The sequence below is a fragment of the Elephas maximus genome, chromosome 5 (genome assembly GCF_024166365.1).
Source record: "Elephas maximus indicus isolate mEleMax1 chromosome 5, mEleMax1 primary haplotype, whole genome shotgun sequence".
NCBI lineage: Eukaryota > Metazoa > Chordata > Mammalia > Proboscidea > Elephantidae > Elephas > Elephas maximus.
In genome coordinates, this window is record NC_064823.1 from 111632331 (window position 1) to 111651469 (window position 19139).

The 19139-nt window shown below is 39.2% G+C and overlaps 1 protein-coding gene across 1 annotated transcript in view; it reads left to right on the top strand.

Moving 5' to 3' along the window:
• The window catches only part of CORIN (corin, serine peptidase), a 320896-nt gene that overhangs the window by 226529 nt on the left and 75228 nt on the right, over positions 1-19139 (top strand). Inside the window, exons 7-9 of the mRNA XM_049886291.1 lie at positions 7249-7356; positions 10103-10213; positions 14596-14712. Coding sequence (XP_049742248.1) covers positions 7249-7356; positions 10103-10213; positions 14596-14712 — 336 coding nt within the window. The remainder of the gene's footprint in view (positions 1-7248; positions 7357-10102; positions 10214-14595; positions 14713-19139) is intronic.

Genomic DNA, 19139 nt, shown 5'->3' on the forward strand with positions numbered 1-19139 from the left:
TAAGTTATGGAGTCAGGCTGCCCAGATTTGTATCTCTTCTCTACTACTTCTCACTTTGTGACCTTGGGCAGGTTACTCCACATCTCTGTTCTTCAGTGTCCTCATAGGTAAACTAGAAATGATAATATTAACTATCTCTAGAATTGTTGCCCATATTCATCGTTGAACACACACATAATTTCTAGCATGCAATGCCTCTCAAAGATTATTAGGTTTTATGGTTGTGGTTGTTATCTCTGCTGTTTTTGTTATCCTATTTTCCCCTCCCTCCCAGCACCTCTCACCTCTAGGATGCAGAGGATGATCATTGGAAATCACGGGGACAGCTGATAAAGGTCAGATGTTATGTTGCAAAGGAGACAGAAACACAAAAATATGCACAACGATTATACAAGCAGCACTACATGAAGCTGTTTTAGAAAGAAAGCAACCTAAACAGTACGAAATAAAAATTGGTATCCCAAATGATGTCTCTAAGTCAGCAAAAATGCCTGCATTTACTATATTCTTTCAGAAAGACAAGGATGCAAGTAAATACTAGAAAGATTTCCATCAAAATAAGATAAGAAATATTCTACAGCAAAGGAAAGAGTTTTAGATGGCTGGAAAACTCACTTTTGTGTAGTGACAATCTGGTTATACTGAATCAAAGTATTAAATGTTTTTGAATTCCTATTTGTGAAACATATTCTCGATATCTAGCAAATATAAAGACTGGTAGGGCATGATTTCTTCATGAAGCTTTTAAGCTAATCAGAGAAATAAGCTATAAATGTGGAAACCATTGCATACAGTATTTTAAAATAATATAACACAAGAGATATCACAAAGGAACACAAGATTGGTGTAAACAAAAAAGATAAAAGGCAGTAAGTACTGTAAGTAGGGCTTCAAACCAGTTTAAACCGGTTCAGTCGTGGCTGACAAAGCAAAATCAGAACAGACCTGAATTTGTTAAAATTTGAGTGAAGCGGAAAGATAAATGGAACGGGAAAAATTACAGGTGGAAGCCCTGGATTGGGAGACTCAGAAGAGGTGTAGTGAGGTCTTTCCGATGGGGGAGATTGGATTGTTGCCAATGCTGTGGAGATGGGCATACTTTCAAAGCAGCTCCGTTGGGCACCATCTTTGAGTGGGGCACTGCTGTTTCTGACTCTCTGGGGTCAAGAGATTTGGTTGCTATGCAATGGGCATGCTGCCCTCCTTGTCTAAGAGGGGGATTAAGTTTCTAGCAGGGCTTTGACCTGTAATTTTTCCTGTTCCGTTTATAATTCCACTTCACCCACATGTTAAAAATGGAAGCCAGCTCAGTTTTCACTTTCTTGGTCATGACTGAACCATGCAGAACCGGTTTGAAGCTTTGACTGTGACTGAAGAAGGCAGTAAGGCAGGGCTTCTAACCAGTCCCTCCGGTTCTCAAAGCCCTATTGAGAATTTGCGTTACTAACAAGTTCCCATTCTGCTGGTAAGGGATCAATACTGAGAACCACTAGTAGAGCAGTGGTTCTGAAAATTTATTCTACATAAGAATCACCTGGGGATCTTGTTAAACTGTAGATTCTGATTCAGTATATCTGGGGATGGAAATGCAAATTCTCAGCAGGGGTTTGAACTGGAATGAAGTGGCTTCAAGCCCTCAAGTAGGGTGAGTCACCAGGTGTTGCGTTGGTGTGAAGAGATCTGATGGAAACGATGGGATTAAAGCTAGATCTTGTAGTGATGTTTGTATATTCTAGAACACTGGTTCTCAACTGGGGGCAGTTTTGTCATTTTGCAATGTCTGGAGATATTTTTGACTGTCACAACTGTGGGTGGGGGAGTGTATCTAGAGGGTAGAGGTCAGAATGCTACTAAATATCCTACACTGCACAGAACAGCCCCTCACAACAAGGAACTAACCAGTCCTAGATGTTAATAGTGCTGCAGTTGATAAACTCTACTCTAGAGATAGAAGTCAATAATAGAAAGAACTTAGGGAGTCGAAAATGTGACTTCTCTTGGCTCTGCTTACTAACAAGCTAGGTGACTCTGGACAAGCCATTTAACCTCTCCGGTCATCTGCAAAATGACGGGGTTGGACTAAATGTTCTTTAGTCGCTTCCATGATTAACATTCTATGGGTGGAAATTGAGCCTCCATATTGAATCATGAGTTCAGATTTATTTATGAAAATTTATATTCATTGATGAATTTATGTATTGAACATTTATGTTCATAGAGTCACAGAGGTTGGGTAAACTGAATGAAAACAAAAAATCCAAACCCATTGCCATTAAGTCGATTCCAACTCATAGGGTTTCCAAGGAGTGGCTGGTGTATTCAAACTGCTGACCTTTTGGTTAGCATCCTGAGCTCTTAACCACTGTGCCACCAGGACTCCTTCTGCTTTAGGTGAATGATAATTTTGAGGGACCAAAGTTAATGGTGTGCATATGACATCTGAAAATGAAATAAATATTAACACAAAAGAACATCAGAAGTGACATTTTGTAGCAAGTACTCGTTAAGAAAAAGATCTGTATTTGGAAAAATATCTACCAGAGGTTATGCAAAATTGTGTTTGTATTGAGTAAGAAAATCACAGCAGAGAGCTTTTGAAAATTTTGATTTGTTGGCCCCAAATTGCGCTGACAACATCTCTTTTCAGTTCAAATAAACATTTATTCCAATAAAAGGGGGTACTGTGATCTTTGCTATTTGCCATGTGTTTCTGGCTATGCAGTGCCTCTGGTTAAGGTTTATTTACTAATCACGCAGACCTTAGAGAGGTAACAAGCTGTTTTCCAAATGCAGCTAATTTTGTATCTAACCTCTGAAAATGGCTTCTAACCAAGCAAGTCATAAAAAAAAGGGAAAATTGTCTTCGCCTGTGTGAATGAGAAAAAAATTTTTTGATGCCTGAGTCTCCCTCATTTATGAAATAATTTAATAAATAACAACATCAATTTAAAAAATATTTCCTAATAACTTTATGGGGCAGTTCTACTCTGTCCTATAGGGTCACTATAAGTCGAAATTGACTCGACGGCACTGGGTTTTTTTGTGTGTGTTTTAATAAGTTTTTTAGTATGAATTACCTGTAGTCCCAGCATAAGCCTCACAAGTCTATCCATGAATCTTTTCAAATATTTCGGTGTGTTCTTAGGTAAATCAGCTTCTGAAAGGGATATTTGATTCCCTAACCTCACCACCAAATCAAAGTGAAGTGTACTGCTAAAAAAAATAAATAACATTAACTTTGAAAAAATCTGCCCTTCCCCTTGACCCCCTTGTTATGGTTGATTCTGACATACTGATTCAAAATTTTCCCACAAGAATAATTTAGTTTAAAACAAAACAAAAATCAAAAATATGTTTTGAAACATTCCAAGGAGAAGTATATACCTTGATGCACAAATTCCTCGACTCTGCTCGGTGGGCAGAAGAAACAATATGGTAGCCTTTCTTCACCGAGTTAGCGTGTGTGCAGTAGCCTCATTCAGCAGGGGGTGCATGGTGGGGAGTGAGCGCCCTCTTTTGGGAAGAAGTAGTATTACCAAAGTGAAAACTAAGACCTTTTATATTTTTCCTTATGATGGTCATCCTTGTTTGAAAATTATTAAGCACAGGGGAAAAGCTGCTTACAAAAGTCTGCATGTGTGTAAGTGTGAGTGAATATATATGCACATGTACGTTTGTGTGAGTGCAAATGCCTTCTCAATGAAGGTGCTGAGAAGATGATTTCTAAGGTTCATTTTATTTCTAAAATGGTACAATTCTAAAAGTATTTAAGTAGCTTATTTTTTGAAAAACGGATTTTGGAATAGAAATTCATGGTTCATATAAATAACAAGTATGCAATATGCAGATGACACAACCTTGCTTGCTGAAAGTGAAGAGGACTTGAAGCACTTACTAATAAGATCCAAGGCTACAGCCTTTAGTATGGATTGCACCTCAACATAAAAAAAATCCTCATAACTGGACCAATAAGCAACATTATGATAAACAGAGATAAGATTGAAGTTGTCAAGGATTTCATTTTACTTGGACCCACAATCAATGCCCATGGAAGCAGCAGCCAAGAAATCAAAGGATATATTGCATTGGGCAAATCTGCTGTAAAAGACCTCTTAAAGTATTTAAAAACAAAGATGTCACTTTGAGGACTAAGGTGCACCTGACCCAAGCCATGGTGTTTTCAATCGCCTCATATGCATGCGAAAGTTGGACAATGAATAAGGAAGACTGAAGAAGAATCGACACCTTTGAATTATGGTGTTGGCAAAGAATATTGAATATATCATGGACTGCCAAAAGAAGGAGAAATCTGTCTTGGAAGAATTATAGCCAGAATGCTCCTTAGAAGCAAGGATGGTGACTTTGGACATGTTGTCAGGAGGAATCAGTCCCTGAAGAAGGACATCACGCTTGGTAAAGTAGAGGGTCAGGAAAGAAGAAGAAGACCCTCAATGAGATGGACTGACACAGCGGCTGCAACAATTGGCTGAAGCATAACAATGATTGTGAGAATGGTGTAGGACCGGGCAGTGTTTTGTTCTGTTGTACATAGGACCGCTGTGGGTCAGAACCGGCTCTATGGCACCTAACAACAACAATGTTTAATGTTTTGAGGAACTGCTAAACTAGTGTTTGCCAAAGTGGTTGAATCATTTTAAATAACGTGTTACTCCTGCATACCATCAATGTATGAGTATTCCCATTTCTCCGTATCTTCACCAACATTTGTTATTATCCATCTTTTTACTATGGTATAGCCACCTTGATGTGTGTGAAGTTATTTCTCATTGTGGTTTTGATTTACATTTCCCAAATGACTAATGCTGGGCACTTTTATGTGCTTATATGCTGTACATATGTCTTTGGTAAAGACTTTCTATTCAAGTTATTTGCCCATTTTTAATTGGGTGGTTTCCCCTCTTATTACTGAATGTAAAAGTTCTATATATATATTCTGGGCACCAATTGCCATTGAGTTGATTTTGACTCATGGTGACCCCATGTGTGTCAAAGTAAAGCCGTGCTCCTTAGGGTTTTCCATCGTTGGTTTTATGGAAGTAGATTGCCAGGCCTTTCTTCTGAGATACATCTGAGTGGCCTCAAACCACCAACCTTTTGGTTAGAAGCAAACAAGTTAACCATTTGCACCACCCAAGGACTCCATATTCTACATACAAGTCCTTTGTCAAATATATGATTTGCAAATATTTATCCCTGATTATGGCTTGTCTTTTCATTTCCTTAACAGAGACTTTTGAAGCACAAGTTTTTAAAAACTTAATGAAGTTCAAATTTCTCATGGATTGAATTGTGTGCCCCAAAACTACGTGTAGCAATTTGGCTAGGCCATGATCCCCATTATCGTGTGATTGTCCACCATTTTGTCATCTGACGTGATTCTCCTGTGTGTTGTAAATTCTACCTCTATGATGTTAACGAGGTGGGATAGGTGGCAGTTATGTTAATGAGGCAGGACTCAATCTACAAGATTGGATTGTGTCTTGAGCCAATCTCTTTTGAGATATAAAAGAGAGAAGTGAGCAGAGAGACGGGACCTCATTACCACCAGAGAGCAGTGCCAGGAGCAGAGTACGTCCTTGGACTGAGGATTCCTTCTAAGAGAAGTTCCTAGACAAAGGGAAGATTGATGACAAGGACCTTTCCCCAGAGCTGACAGAGAGGGAAAACCTCCCCCTGGAGCTGACACCCTGAATTTGGACTTGTAGTCCACTAGACTGTGAGAGAATAAATTTCTCTTTGTTAAAACCAACCATACTTGTATTTGTGTTATAGCAGCACTAGATAACTAAGACACATTTATAATTTTCTGTTTCTTTATGGCTTGAGCTTTTGGTGTTGTGGCTAAGAATTGTTCGTCTAACCCAAGGTCACAAAGATTTTTTTCTATGTTTTCTTTTAGAAGCGTCATAATTTTATCTCTTACATTTAGGTCTGTGGTCCATTCTGAGTCAATTTTTGTATTTAGTTTGAGGTAAAGGTGAGAGTTCTTTTTTTTCACGTTTTTTTCAATTGTACCAACGCTGTCTGTTGAAAAGACTATCCCTTCCCCATCAAATTTTCTTGACGCCTTGTTGTTGTTGTTAGGTGCCCTTGAGTCAGCTCTGACTTACAGTGATACTGTGTACAACAGAACAAAACACTGTCCAGTCCTGCACCATCCTCAGAATAGTTGCTATGGTTGAACCCATTGTTGCAGCCACTGTGCAATCCATCTCACTGAGGGTCTTCCTTTCTTTCACTGACCCTCTACTTAAAAAAACAAAAACCAAAGTTGTTGCCGTTGAGTCAATTCTGACTCATAGTGACCTTACAGGACAGAGTAGAACTACCCCATAATGTTTCCAAGGACAGCCTGGTGGATTCAAACTTCTGACCTTTTGGTTAGCAGCCAAGCTCTCAACCACTGTGCCACCAGGGCTCAGACCCTATACACGTGTTATTTTATTCATCTCTTCTCCCAAGTGCTATTAAGAAGTTGATCTTATCCTTGTTTCATAGATGAGTTCACAGAATCAGATTAAGTAACACACTCAAAGTCCCATAGCTAGTAGATTGCAGAAGCAGGATAGGAGTTCTGGTTTATCCAAGTATAGGATCCATCTTTTTATTAAAACTGAGAAACCATTACCGTGCATGTTGTTTATCCCAACATTAAACTATAAACTTCCTTGCCAACATAATCTAGGATAGTACTTGCTTATTTGAGAGTCAAGTCATAAAACACTCTCTTGGCTTAAGTGGTAGTGTTTGTATGAGAGTGGGTAATGTTAATTTTAATACGTTTACCATTGACAAATCTAAACTTTCATGTTAAAGGAAACATTTCCAGGAAAAAAAAAAAAAAAACTATTTACCCCTTATTGAGGTTATTCCTTCTGTGTGAACATGAACTTCATTAGGAACTATGGATTGGGAATATCTGATCTTCGACTATAATGGAGCTTTCAGGTGGTGTAAAATGGAAGTCAGATAACAAATTTCAGGAAGTGATACAAGCAGTGACTTGGGAGCCAGAAGATCCTTGTCCTGGTTCTGCAGTAACATTATTATGTAACCTTGAGCAAGTCCTTGGATCATCTGGGCCACAGTCTCCTCTCCTGTAAAACCAAAGATGTGGACCAGGTTACCTTTACGGCTTCCTTCCCATGACATGTGTTGCTATGTAACGTACTACTACAACATTCTATACTGCTCTAATGACACACTGGTGGCTTCTCTTATTTGCAGACTGCAGTGAGAACCTGTTTCACTGTCACACAGGCAAGTGTCTTAATTATAGCCTTGTGTGTGATGGCTATGATGACTGTGGGGACCTGAGTGATGAGCAAAACTGCGGTAAGTAGAAGCATTGTTTCCCTAAAGGTTTTAATTTAAAATTACAGAAATTTATAACCAACAATTTGTAGCTCATTGTTTGTTAATATGATCAGCAGGTTAAATTACAAAATAGTTCCTTTCTTGTTTTTTTAGAAAGTCTTTTTAAATTACCCATCTGAGTCATGACTTATGTGCAAATGTAATACTTCTTTCATAAACAGCCATATTAAAGAAATGTTAAAAATAGGGGGAAGAAAGATGATTTGCGAACATGAAGTTCAAATTAAAAAAATTAATGTAAGCCCCATTTATAAATTTTTGTATGTACGTATTTTTTCTCTTTGGATACTTTTTGTTTCTTTTCTGATTAGATTCAATGGCTTATGTTTACATTTTGAGCCCTCGAACAAAACTTTGTAGATCGATAGTTACATCATCTGTACCTGATTCTCCTCCTTGTATATCACAAAAGACCCTTTCTTTATTAGATTACCACGTACTATAGGGACCGAAGTCCCTGGGTGGTGTGAGTGGTTAAACGCTTTACTACTAGCCAAAAGGTTGGCAGTTCGAACCCACCCAAACGCACCTCAGAGACAGGCCTGGCAATCTGCTTCCAAAAGATCACAGCCTTGAAAATCCTATGGAGAAGTTCTATTCTGAACACATGGGGTCACCATGAGTCAGAATTGACTTGATAGCAACGAATAACAACTACAAGAACTACTTTTAGAGCTGTAGCTACACCTGGGGTTAGGAACATACATTTGTTTTATGTTCAAATGCAGATCTCCATAGCTTTTTAAGAATGAACCCAATTTTTAAAGAGCTGAATTCAATCCTGGGTGTTGTCTCAGCCTAATTCCTTTTGCTTCTTAACCTTTGCAACTTTGTAATTAGTTTCAGAATTTTTAAGTTGTGTATTATTGAGTGGTACTAGAAACGTCAGAGTAAGAACAAAAGCGCAAGCTGGGATGAGGATTGACAGTGGGCAAATGCTGTGTGTGGTTTTTAGCATTAGAAAACATAGATAGAAACATTGGAAAAGGATCAGAAGTGAGATCAGAGGAATGTCTCAAAGTGACCAGGGTCAGTAATGGCTCACATGCTGGAAAAATAGGTAGTTTTCCAGAATGCCTGTCTACCTACCCCTCACTACATCAAGGCAATACTGGAAAATGTACATAAGTAAAGTCATTCCATAGGCCATCAGATAGATGTGGATTTTCTTCTGGGACTGATCAATCTTGGCACAAAGCGTAAGAGGAAATTGGTGAATGTATACATCAATTATAATTGGAAGAGACCTTAGTGATTGTTTACTCCAACTCCGCCTTTTACCAATGAGATAACTGGGGACACAAGAGGAGAAAATGGTGGGAGGTGAGTGTAGCTTGGGTGGATAGGCCAGTGGAGAGGGTCAGGATATAGTAGATGAAAAAGAAGGGTCCTACCACTCAACACAATTTCTCTGAAGATGGTAGAATATCACGAAGTTCACACATTCAGGGAGGCTACTGTCCCCATTCCCATTTAACGCTAGTAATGGGAGGAGCCCTGGTAACCCCATGGTTAAACACTCAGCTGCTAACCAAAGGTTGGCGGTTTGAACCCACCAGCTGCTCCTCGAGAGAAAGATGTGGTAATCTGTTTCCATAAAGATTTACAACCTTAGAAACCCTATGGGGCAGTTCTATTCTGTCTTATATGGACACTAGGAGTCGAAATCGACTCAACGGCAATGGGTTTTTTTTTTTTTTTTGGGTTTCATACTGGTAGTTACAACTTTCCCTTAGAGATTCATCCCCTCCTGGGCTGCCATCTTTAGCAAGCTGAGTATGCAGTGGCTCTTCTGGTCCCTGCATAAAACATCCTGTATCTTGTGTCTTTCTTCCTTTTTCTGTACTACATCGTCCATACATTTTATGTTATTGCTCCAAAATCCCTTTAAAACCCATGGTCCTTATGACCAGAATTCTGTTTAGGACAGTGGCACTGCTCATGAAAACACATTAGTTTCTCATTGAATCTGTTATTCACAAATCTAAAGACTATTTATATTCAAACTATACTACCTCTGATAGCAAAGAATTCTATGAGATTCTGCCTTCTATGAAAAGAAACTCACCACTTAGTTCTCTCTCTTTTCCAGGAATGTGTAAATTAGGACAGAAGTAAATACAGGCTAGAAAGAATTAAGGAAAAAAAAAAAAAGAACAAATATTTTGCATTGCTTTCCTCACAGTGCTCTCAAAGACGAGTTCTATACTAAGGATAGCTCAATAGAAAACCTAAACTTAGCATTAGGAGAGATAGGTATAAGGAGATATCTGAATTCCAAATTTACCAACTTAAGAATCCAATAGAGCTGTCAAAAATATGTCAAACCAGCTATCTACATGGTGAAACACAAATCACAATTCTGTTTATTTAAGTCGCTGGAAAATCCACAAATTTTTTATGAAGAAAGAAAACAAAGACTAAACAAAACAAACAAACAAAATGAGAACAACAACAAACCATGGGTCCTGGAAAGGCTGGGCAGACCTTATTCATCTGAAAAGCAGACACTCCTTACCCCACAGTGATGGTGGTCAGCAAGGCACACATTTGGGTGGGAGGTAACATCTCAATTGTGCAACATCCATGATACACATTATTGAAGGTATCGGGATGGGCTGTCTTCAAATGGAACTGTGAGCCATGCAGCTAGAAAAGTGTTATGCTGGTTGTTGACATCTATATGAGTTTCTGATTTCTCCAGACTGCAATACCACAAAGAAACATCGCTGTGGAGATGGGCACTGCATCGCGATCGAGTGGGTGTGTGATGGTGACCATGACTGTGTGGATAAGTCCGACGAGGCCAATTGCTGTGAGTGCCGCGTTCTTTCATTTTGCTTATATTTCCTTTTCCACCTGTTTAGACAATCAGTTTAGGTTCACAATTTAAACACATTTTAGTTGCTGTTGTTGTTGTTAGATGCTGTTGAGTTGATTCTGACTCATAGTGACCCCTGTGACAGAGTAGAACTGCCCCAAAGAGTTTTCTTGGCTGTAATCTTTCTGAAAGCAGATTGGCAGGTCTTTCTCCCGCAGAGCCACTGGGTTGGTTTGAACTGCCTTTTCCAGCCAAGTGCACCATCAGGGCTCCCTCTAGATGCTGTTAGGGAGACTCGTAAAAAAACAATAACACAATGTTCAAAGGCAAAGATTTGTATACTTTGGTTCTAGCCTGTAAAGATAACAACTGAGTGGGGTGCTGGCGGTAATAATGCAAAATATCTGACTTCCACTCCTGTCTCCCCCAAAACCCCAAGATTAATTTGGCTGATCCGATCAAGCAGGTGTCTGTTTTCTATTTCATTGCTCCATGCACCGCCCTTCTGCACCCGTGACTTTCTCAAAGGGGATGCTCTTCACGGAGACTCGGGGGACATTTCTTCTGCAAAGGATATATGAGAAGCTGGGTTTCTCTGCAGGAAGCTCCAAATGTGTTTTTAGGGGCTATTTGTGGGAGAACATGAGAGAGAATTGCCAGAGAGAAAAAAACCTTTAATGTTCATCAGTTATACAGAGAGCGTGTGATAATAATTATAATTTTGTAAACTGTTGTATTTCTGGGTGAGTGAGGTCTTCAAGTAGCTGTTATACTGTTGGTGGTGGTGGTTGCCATCAAGTTGCTTCCGAGTCATGGCAACACCATGTGTGCAGAGTAGAACTGTTCCATAGAGCTTCCAAGGCTATGACTTTTCAAAAACAGATCGTCAGGCCTGTTTTCTGAGGTGCCTCCGGATGGGTTAGAACTGCCGACCTTTCAGCTAGTTGTTGAGTGCTTAGCTAATAAAAACAAGTATGACTATTAGCTTTTTTCCCCTAGAAAATACAGCATACTTAGTAGGACATAATAAAAATGATTGAGTCAAGTGTTCAGGTAGACTACTATTGACCTGGAAGAGTTAATATGTATTATTCATGGTAATTAAGCTTTTTATTTCATCTTTTGCTGTCTAATAAAAGTAGAAGAGGTTGATATATTTGAGATCAAATATTTAAGGCAAAAATAGAAAGGCAGATTGCATGGTTTTTATTTTGACATAAGAAAAGACATATAAACTAATTAACAAATACAATGTGCATTGTTCTCCTTCCCTGAATTGAATTTGAACTGGAATATCACAGAAGTCTTTGCTTAGTGGACATAGTGTGACAGAGTGGACTGCATCTCGACAGATCTTGGGAAAGCAAGGGCATGATAATCAACTGTAACACTTCTGGTGTTGAGTCTTGATTCAAGAATGGGGGATTTTAATGTTAGATAGTATCTCAGTGATAGCTGAGGTCACATGGTACATAGTTTCCGGATGCTCTAAATGATAATAGGGATAGAATTTAGTGAACCTACAGGAATCCTTAGGTTAAATGGCCACTAGACCATCCTTTTCAAACATCAGATGTCATAAGCAACTTTTGAAATAAAGTGTTATTGTGTGTTAGGTACTACATAAGTCTTTTCATTTACAAGTAGTCCCCAACTTATGACGTGTTCTTCAAGTTACAACAAATTGCACTTAGGACTCTCCATTTTATTTATTTATTTTGATATATCTTATTGTTAGTAATGGAAACCCTGGTGGCATAGTGGTTAAGTGCTACAGCTGCTAACCAAAAAGGTCAGCAGTTTGAATCCTCCAGGTGCTCCTTGGAAACTTTATGGGGCAGTTCTACTCTGTCCCATAGGGTCGCTATGAGTTAGAATCAACCTGACGGCAACAGGTTTGGTTTTTTTTTGGTATTGTTAGTAATATCTATGTATGTATTAAAATATATCTGCAAGTTTATGTAACGTTTCCAACCCCAGAGACAAAGATTGGGTTTATAAAGATACTGATAATAAAAGGCAGTAATAATGAAAACTAAAAAAAAAAAAAAAAAGAGGTATTCAAATTATGTCAGAACCAACTTACAATGGTGTCGTTGAAACAGGTCCCCAACTTGGGACCACCTGCATATTATTTCCTTGGCCCATTAGATCAGGTAGGTATAGAGTGGAATGCTTGGGGTTGGAGTCAGAGAAGTTTGCCCTCACATTCTGGCCCTACTGCTTAACAGCCATATAACTTTTTTTTTTTTTTTTTAATTTTATTAGTCTGTGGAAGCTGAAAGTCTGGTCACTCTGGGACTAGCCGTTCTCAAAGTCCTCTTTCATCTCTTGAGACCTGTGGTTCTAAAGGGCCTGTTGGTCTTTTTTATTTTTTCTTTTTAAATTGTGCTTTAGGTGAAAGTTAACAGCTCAAGTTAATTTCCCATTCAAAAATTTATACTTTTTTTTTTTTTTGTGACATTAGTTGCAATTCCCACAATGTGACAGCATGCCCTCCCTTTCCACCCTGGGTTCCCTGTGTCCATTCATCCAGTTCCTGTCCCTTTCTACCTTCTCATCCTGCTTTTGGACAGGGGCTGCTCGTTTGGTCTCGTATTGATTAAACTAAGAAGCACGTTCCTCACCTGTATTATTTTTTGTTTTATAGGCCTGTGTAATATTTGTCTGAAAAGTGGGCTTTGGGAATGGTTTCAGTTCTGGGTTAACAGAGCGTCTGGGGACCATAGTTTCAGGGGTTCTTCCAGTCTGTCAGACCATTAAGGCTGGTCTGTTTATGTAAATTTGAATTCTCTTGTACATTTTTTCCTGCTCTGTCTGGGACTCTCTGCTGTGTTCCCTGTATGGTCAGTCATTGGTGGTAGCCAGGCACAATCTAGCTCTGGTCTCAGGCTGGTGGATTTCTGGTTCGTGTGGTCTTTTTGTCCTTTGGGCTAGTATTACCCTTGTGTCTTAGGCTTTCTTCATTCCCCTTTGCTCCAAGGGCGATGGGACCAACAGATAGATGTATAGATTAGATGGCTGCTCACAAGCTTTTAAGACCCCAGAGGCTACTCACTAAAGTTGGGTGTAGAACATTTTCTTTATAAACTATGTTATGCCAGTTGACCTAGATGTCCCCCAAAACTATGGTCCCCAGGCCCAAGGGCCAGCTACTCTGTACCTCAAAGTGTTCGGATATGTCCAGAAAACTTCTTAGCTTTGCTTTGGTCCAGTTGTGCTGACTTCCCTGGTATTGCGTGTTGTCCTATTCACTGAAGTTGACTCTTGCCTACTATCTAGTTAGTGATTCCCCTACCGGGCCACCTTGTAACCACCAAAGAATGCTTTTTTCTGTGTGTAAAACTTTTCTTGAGTTCTTATAATAGTGGTTTCATACAATATTTGCCCTTTTGTGACTGACTTATTTCACTCAGCGTAATGCCCTCCAGATTCGTCTGTGTTGTGAGGTGTTTTGTGGACTCATCATTGTTCTTTATTGTTGCACACTATTCCATTGTGTGTATGTACCAGAATTTGTTTATCTGTTCATCTGTTGATGGACATTTAGGTTGTTTTCATCTTTTTGCTACTGTGAATAGCGCTGCAATGAACATGGGTGTGCATATGTCCATTTGTGTAACGGTTCTTATTTCTCTAGGGTGTATTCCTAGGATCATACGGTATTTGTAGTTCTTGTTTTTTAAGGGACTGCCATATCATTTTCCAAAGTGGTTACACCATTACATCCATATAATTTTAATATGGACACTGAACTCTCTAAGCTTCAGTTTTCTTATCTGTAAAACAAGCATGATAATATTTACCTTGTTAGTTTGTTGTGAGGCTCTGAGATCGTATGTATAATACACCTAGCACACTTCTTTCCATATAAACCAGTTGCTTCAAGTGAACTCTGACTCATGGTGACCCCATGTGTATCAGGGTAAAACTGTGCCCCATATGGTTTTCAATGACTGATTTTTCAGAAGTAGATTGCAGGCTGTTCTTCCAAGGCACCTCTGGGTGAACTTGAACTTCCAGCCCTTCAGTTAGCAGCCAAGCAAGTTAACCTAAATTGTAGCTTTCCTTATTAGTAGTGTTACTACTACCATTATTAATACTACTTCCCCCATTCAGTTATCAAGAAAAAGTTATTTTTCAGTAGTTGCTATTTAATAAGGCAGGAGAAGCTATAATAAGTAAAAGCTTTCCATCCCAGAAATGCTTGGAATTTAAAAAGGATAATGAAATAGACACATTCATTCATTTCCATAAAACGTTCACATATGCAAAGCTCTTCATTTCTCAACCAGATAAGTGGGAATCATTTATATGATCTGTAGATTGAAAGATGTGTTCATAAACACAGTGAATATTATTCTGGCTTCTTCTAGCCTGCCACAGCCAGGGTCTGGTGGAGTGCAGAAATGGGCAGTGTATCCCCAGCACCTTCCAATGCGATGGAGATGAAGACTGTAAGGATGGGAGTGATGAGGAGAACTGCAGTGACAGTAAGTATGTGCTACCTCCCCTGGGACATTCCTTTATGGGTGGACCTGTCTTTCGTAACAAAGCAAAAGGTGTGACTGATGTTTAAATAGGATTCACCCATAAATAATTCCAGATTGCTGAATGCCCTGGCCCTTATACCACTGCTCAGCCAGAAAACCTTTTCTTACAGTAAATATAATTCTTGAACAATCTATACTGAAAAATCATTTCTAATGGGAAACAGCAGAGGTTAAACACTTGAAACAGCGTGGTCAAATTCAGTTAACTGTTTTATGGGGGAAGGCAACACCATGATAAAGAGAAAAGCTTAGTATATAGTATTCCATTAGATTAGATTCCAATCAGAAGGAATAGGCTGCTGAAATTAAGTGTAAGTTTCCTAAAATAACTGCATTTAGAGAAGCTATTTAATGCCTCACATTACCCAGCCAGACAGGGTTGCTAGGAGTTTGAATCGACTCAACGGCAACAGGTATACTTAAATGTACTTTATAAAGAGACTCATATTCCTGTGTGGAACTTTAAAAGGACCAAAAAAAAAAAAAAAAAAAAAAAAGTAAATCAAATAAGTTGGAAAGAAAGTTCTACACTGATTGTTTTATGTGGAAGCATCTTTTGGGTTGGTAAGAATACCCCTAAACTTAAAATCACTACATTTATTTATAATATAGGCATAAAAAAAATAACCTAGCAGTTAAGAATGTGGTAGTTGCAGCCCAGATGCTTGGGATCAAGTCCTAGCTCTTTTATTACTACCTGGTTGACTTCAGGCAAGTTACTTTACCTCTTTATGTCTCAATTTCCTTCTCTGTAAACTTAGGTAATGATAGCTACTTCATAGGGTTGTTGTGAGAGCTAAATTAGTCAACTCAACTAATGAACTGAAAGCAGCACTGGACAAATGGTGAGAACTCCATACTTGTTAGTTTAATTATTTTTACGCATCCTTTTTCTTGTTAAACCATTTTTTTGAGCTGTGTTTGTCTAATGAGACTGGTCATCTGTAGCTAAATTAGTTTTGTCATTATGAATATCAATTATTAAAACAGCTTTAACGAAAATACATCCAAAACCTAAAGCAAGAGTTTTCTAATCACAGATTTATTACATAAAAATAATTTATAAGGCGTGCTTAGTTTTACCAGCTTTCAAATTGGGAAGCCAATCGTTTTCTAGGCATGAGTTATTATTGTCTGCATATAAGCCACACACCTCCTTTTAGATCAAATTATTCTTTCATTAAGCCACACACCTCCTTTTAGATCAAATTATTCTTTCATTCTACATAATTCAACTTTCTCTGCAATAATTTTGGATTCTTCACTATTCTATGGTAGGACTTTTAAATTAGTTCTTTATGTGTGGGATATAAGAAAGTCACATGATAAAATGCTTCAAGAAGTAAAATTCTACCGTCTTTGTATTATTGCTTCCTCTAATGAATTCAACTTAGTACATATTTATTGTGGAACTAATACACCATCCCACCACCTGCCTATCAGTTTGTCGCACTGTGGTGGCTTGTGTGTTGATACAATGCTGGAAGCTATGCCACTGGTATTTCAAACACCAGCAGGGTCACCCATGGTGGACAGTTTTCAGTAGAGCTTCCTGACTAAGACAGATTAGAAAGAAAGGCCTGACAATCTACTTCCAAATATTAGCTAATGAAAGCCTCACTACAGAATATTGTCTGATATAGGACCAGGCAGCGTTTTGTTCTGTTGTACGTGGGGCCACCGTAAGTCGGAGCTGACTTGACAGCAGCTAACACAAAAACAACAATATATGATGATCGCCAGGAAGTCAGTGGGCAGCAAAACAGCTCATGGAGCTTGCAGCCTCCTGGGGAGAGAGGCATTCTACAAATAGTCATGCAAGCTAGTATCTAATGATGAAGTGACATAAGGCTGTGAAGAAAACCAGGGGGCTATGATGCTATATAACGACATGATTGCCCTGGTAAGCTTCCCTGAGGAAGAGATGTTGGAGCTAAGATTTGATGAATGAATGGAGTTTACTAAACAAAGGAGAGGCAGGCCGGAGAAAAGGCTATTATGAAGAGAGAGCTGACAGTGAAGGGAAGCATGACACTAAATAATAATTGTTAACATCGATGGCAAGCTTGTTCTGCTAGGCAAGGCTGGGGAAGAAAGCAGGGACCACTCTGCCAAGACTTTAGAATAGTTTTGGTGGAGTCGATCCTGATCCACGGCAGCCCAATGTGTGTCAGAGTAGAACTGTGTTCAACAAGTTTTCAAGGGATCATTTTTCAGAAGTAGATTGCCAGGCCTTTCTTACAAGCAGCCTCTGGGTGATGGAACCAAACCTATAGCCTTTTTGTTAGCAGCTAAGCATTAACCATTTGCACAACACAAGGACACCCTCCCCCCCCACCACTACCCCCAAGGCCTTGGGCCCTATTAAAGATCTCCAGGCTCTCTCCCAGCCTACTGGTCCAGTCTGCCTCACACCCTCCTTCTCAGGGATTTATGCTCCAGAGGTTCTGACCTTTGCACTTCCCTACCTCCAGATCTTTGCCTATGCTGCTCTGCTTGGGAGACCTGTCCTTCTTCATTATCCCAGCTGACCCCGTCTGCCTGTAAAACTCCTTTGAGGAGCTCCCCCTGACTGCCTTAGTTTGCTTCCACTGTGCTTTATACAAACCTTCATGTGAACAGTAGTCACACAGCATTGCAAGGTTTTGTTCATAACAACATCCCTATTAGAGTAGAATTTTCTCCATAGAAGGTATCATGCCCTTTTACCTTTTAATAACCAGTTCCTCGCTCAGTACTTGTCACGTTAAAAAAAAAAAAAACGTTGCCGTAAAGTGGATTCTGACTCATGGTGGCCCCATGTGTGTCAGAGCAGAACTGTGTTCCAGAGAGTTTTCGATGGCAGATATTTTAGAAGCAGACCACCGGGACTTTCTTTTAAGGTGCTCTCACATAAACCAAATTTATTGCCATCAAGTTGATTCCAATGCATAGCAACCCTATAGGACAGAGTAGAACTGCCCCATAGGGTTTTCAAGGCTGCTTTTAATCTTCACGGAAGCAGAGTGCCACGTCTTTCTCCCATGGAGCTGCTGGTGGGTTCGAAAAGGTGACCTTTCAGTTAGTAGCCAAATGCTTTAACCACTGAGCCACCAGGGCTCTTTGCTGTCATATAGTGGGCGCTTAATATTTGTTAAAATATTGAATTTCCTTAAGAGCCGGAACTCATGGAAATTAGCTGGGCTTGCCTGGAGGAGGAGTTGCTGGGTAGTGCAAATAGTTAATGCACTTGGCTGCTAATCAGAAGGTTGGGAAGTTCGACCTCACCTCGAGGCACCCCAGAAGAAAGGCCTGGAGATCTACTTCTGAAAAATCAGCCATTGACAACACTATGGAGCACGGTTCTACTCTGACACATGTGGGTGAGATCACCATAAGTCAGAGTCAGCTCCACAGCACCTGGCTGCTGGTTGTCTTGCGAAAAAGTTTGAGCCTGCTGACAGTCAAAAAAAAAAAAAAGTGACATCTCTTGTTTGCAATTTTTCAAGGCTCTAATCCATTTTTTTTTTTAATCCATAGTATTGCTCATTAGTGGTCCTGGAAAGGAGGAAGTTTCCAGTAGAATAAACACTGTCTTCGAATCTGTAGATAAGAATGATTAGACATATGTATATTATTTATACTTTAAAATTTCTGGCAAGATTTTCTAAATTCCAAATGACATATCTGAAAGTAATGGACTATAATGGGGAGAGTTAAAAAAAAGGGGGGGCAGTAATTTATTACCTTAGCCATTTAATCTACAAATGACCAGGAAATCAATAGGGAAAGCAGTTTCCTCTCCACATACCTTAAGGAAAATCCATTAGGGCAAAGGCTGACCTTACTGCTGTCATTCATTTGGAAACAAGAAACCCAGTTCTCAGGCATCACAGCTAGGTCGGTGATACTTTGCAGGGACATGCAGAAAATATTGATAACAGCTGCAGAAGACTTGTACTCTAATAAACTATTCTTTTTGAATTAGTGTTGATACCTGGGTTCACTGGGTTGGGTTACCTATTTATTATTAGAGAAAATACTTCCCTTAGAGAGAAGACCAGAGTTGGGAGCAAATGAATCTTTAAAACACAGTGTCATTTAATAATCCAAAATTTCAAGATCTTTATATTTCCCTCTCCCTCAAATCACTTCAATTTTATTTTTAATCAAATGTATGCACCCATGTAAAAATAAAACATTGTTCTGTTTTTCCTCCAAAAGTAACAACAACCTGTTTTGTTGCCATGTATCATAGTTGTTAGCTGCCCTGAGTCAGCTCTAACTCATAGTGAACTCCTGTTTTGTTCCTGTTAAAAGCAACAACCTTTTATTTCTTCATTCCTACAGAATCCTTTTGGAATAAGTATTGTAGTTAGTTGCTGGAA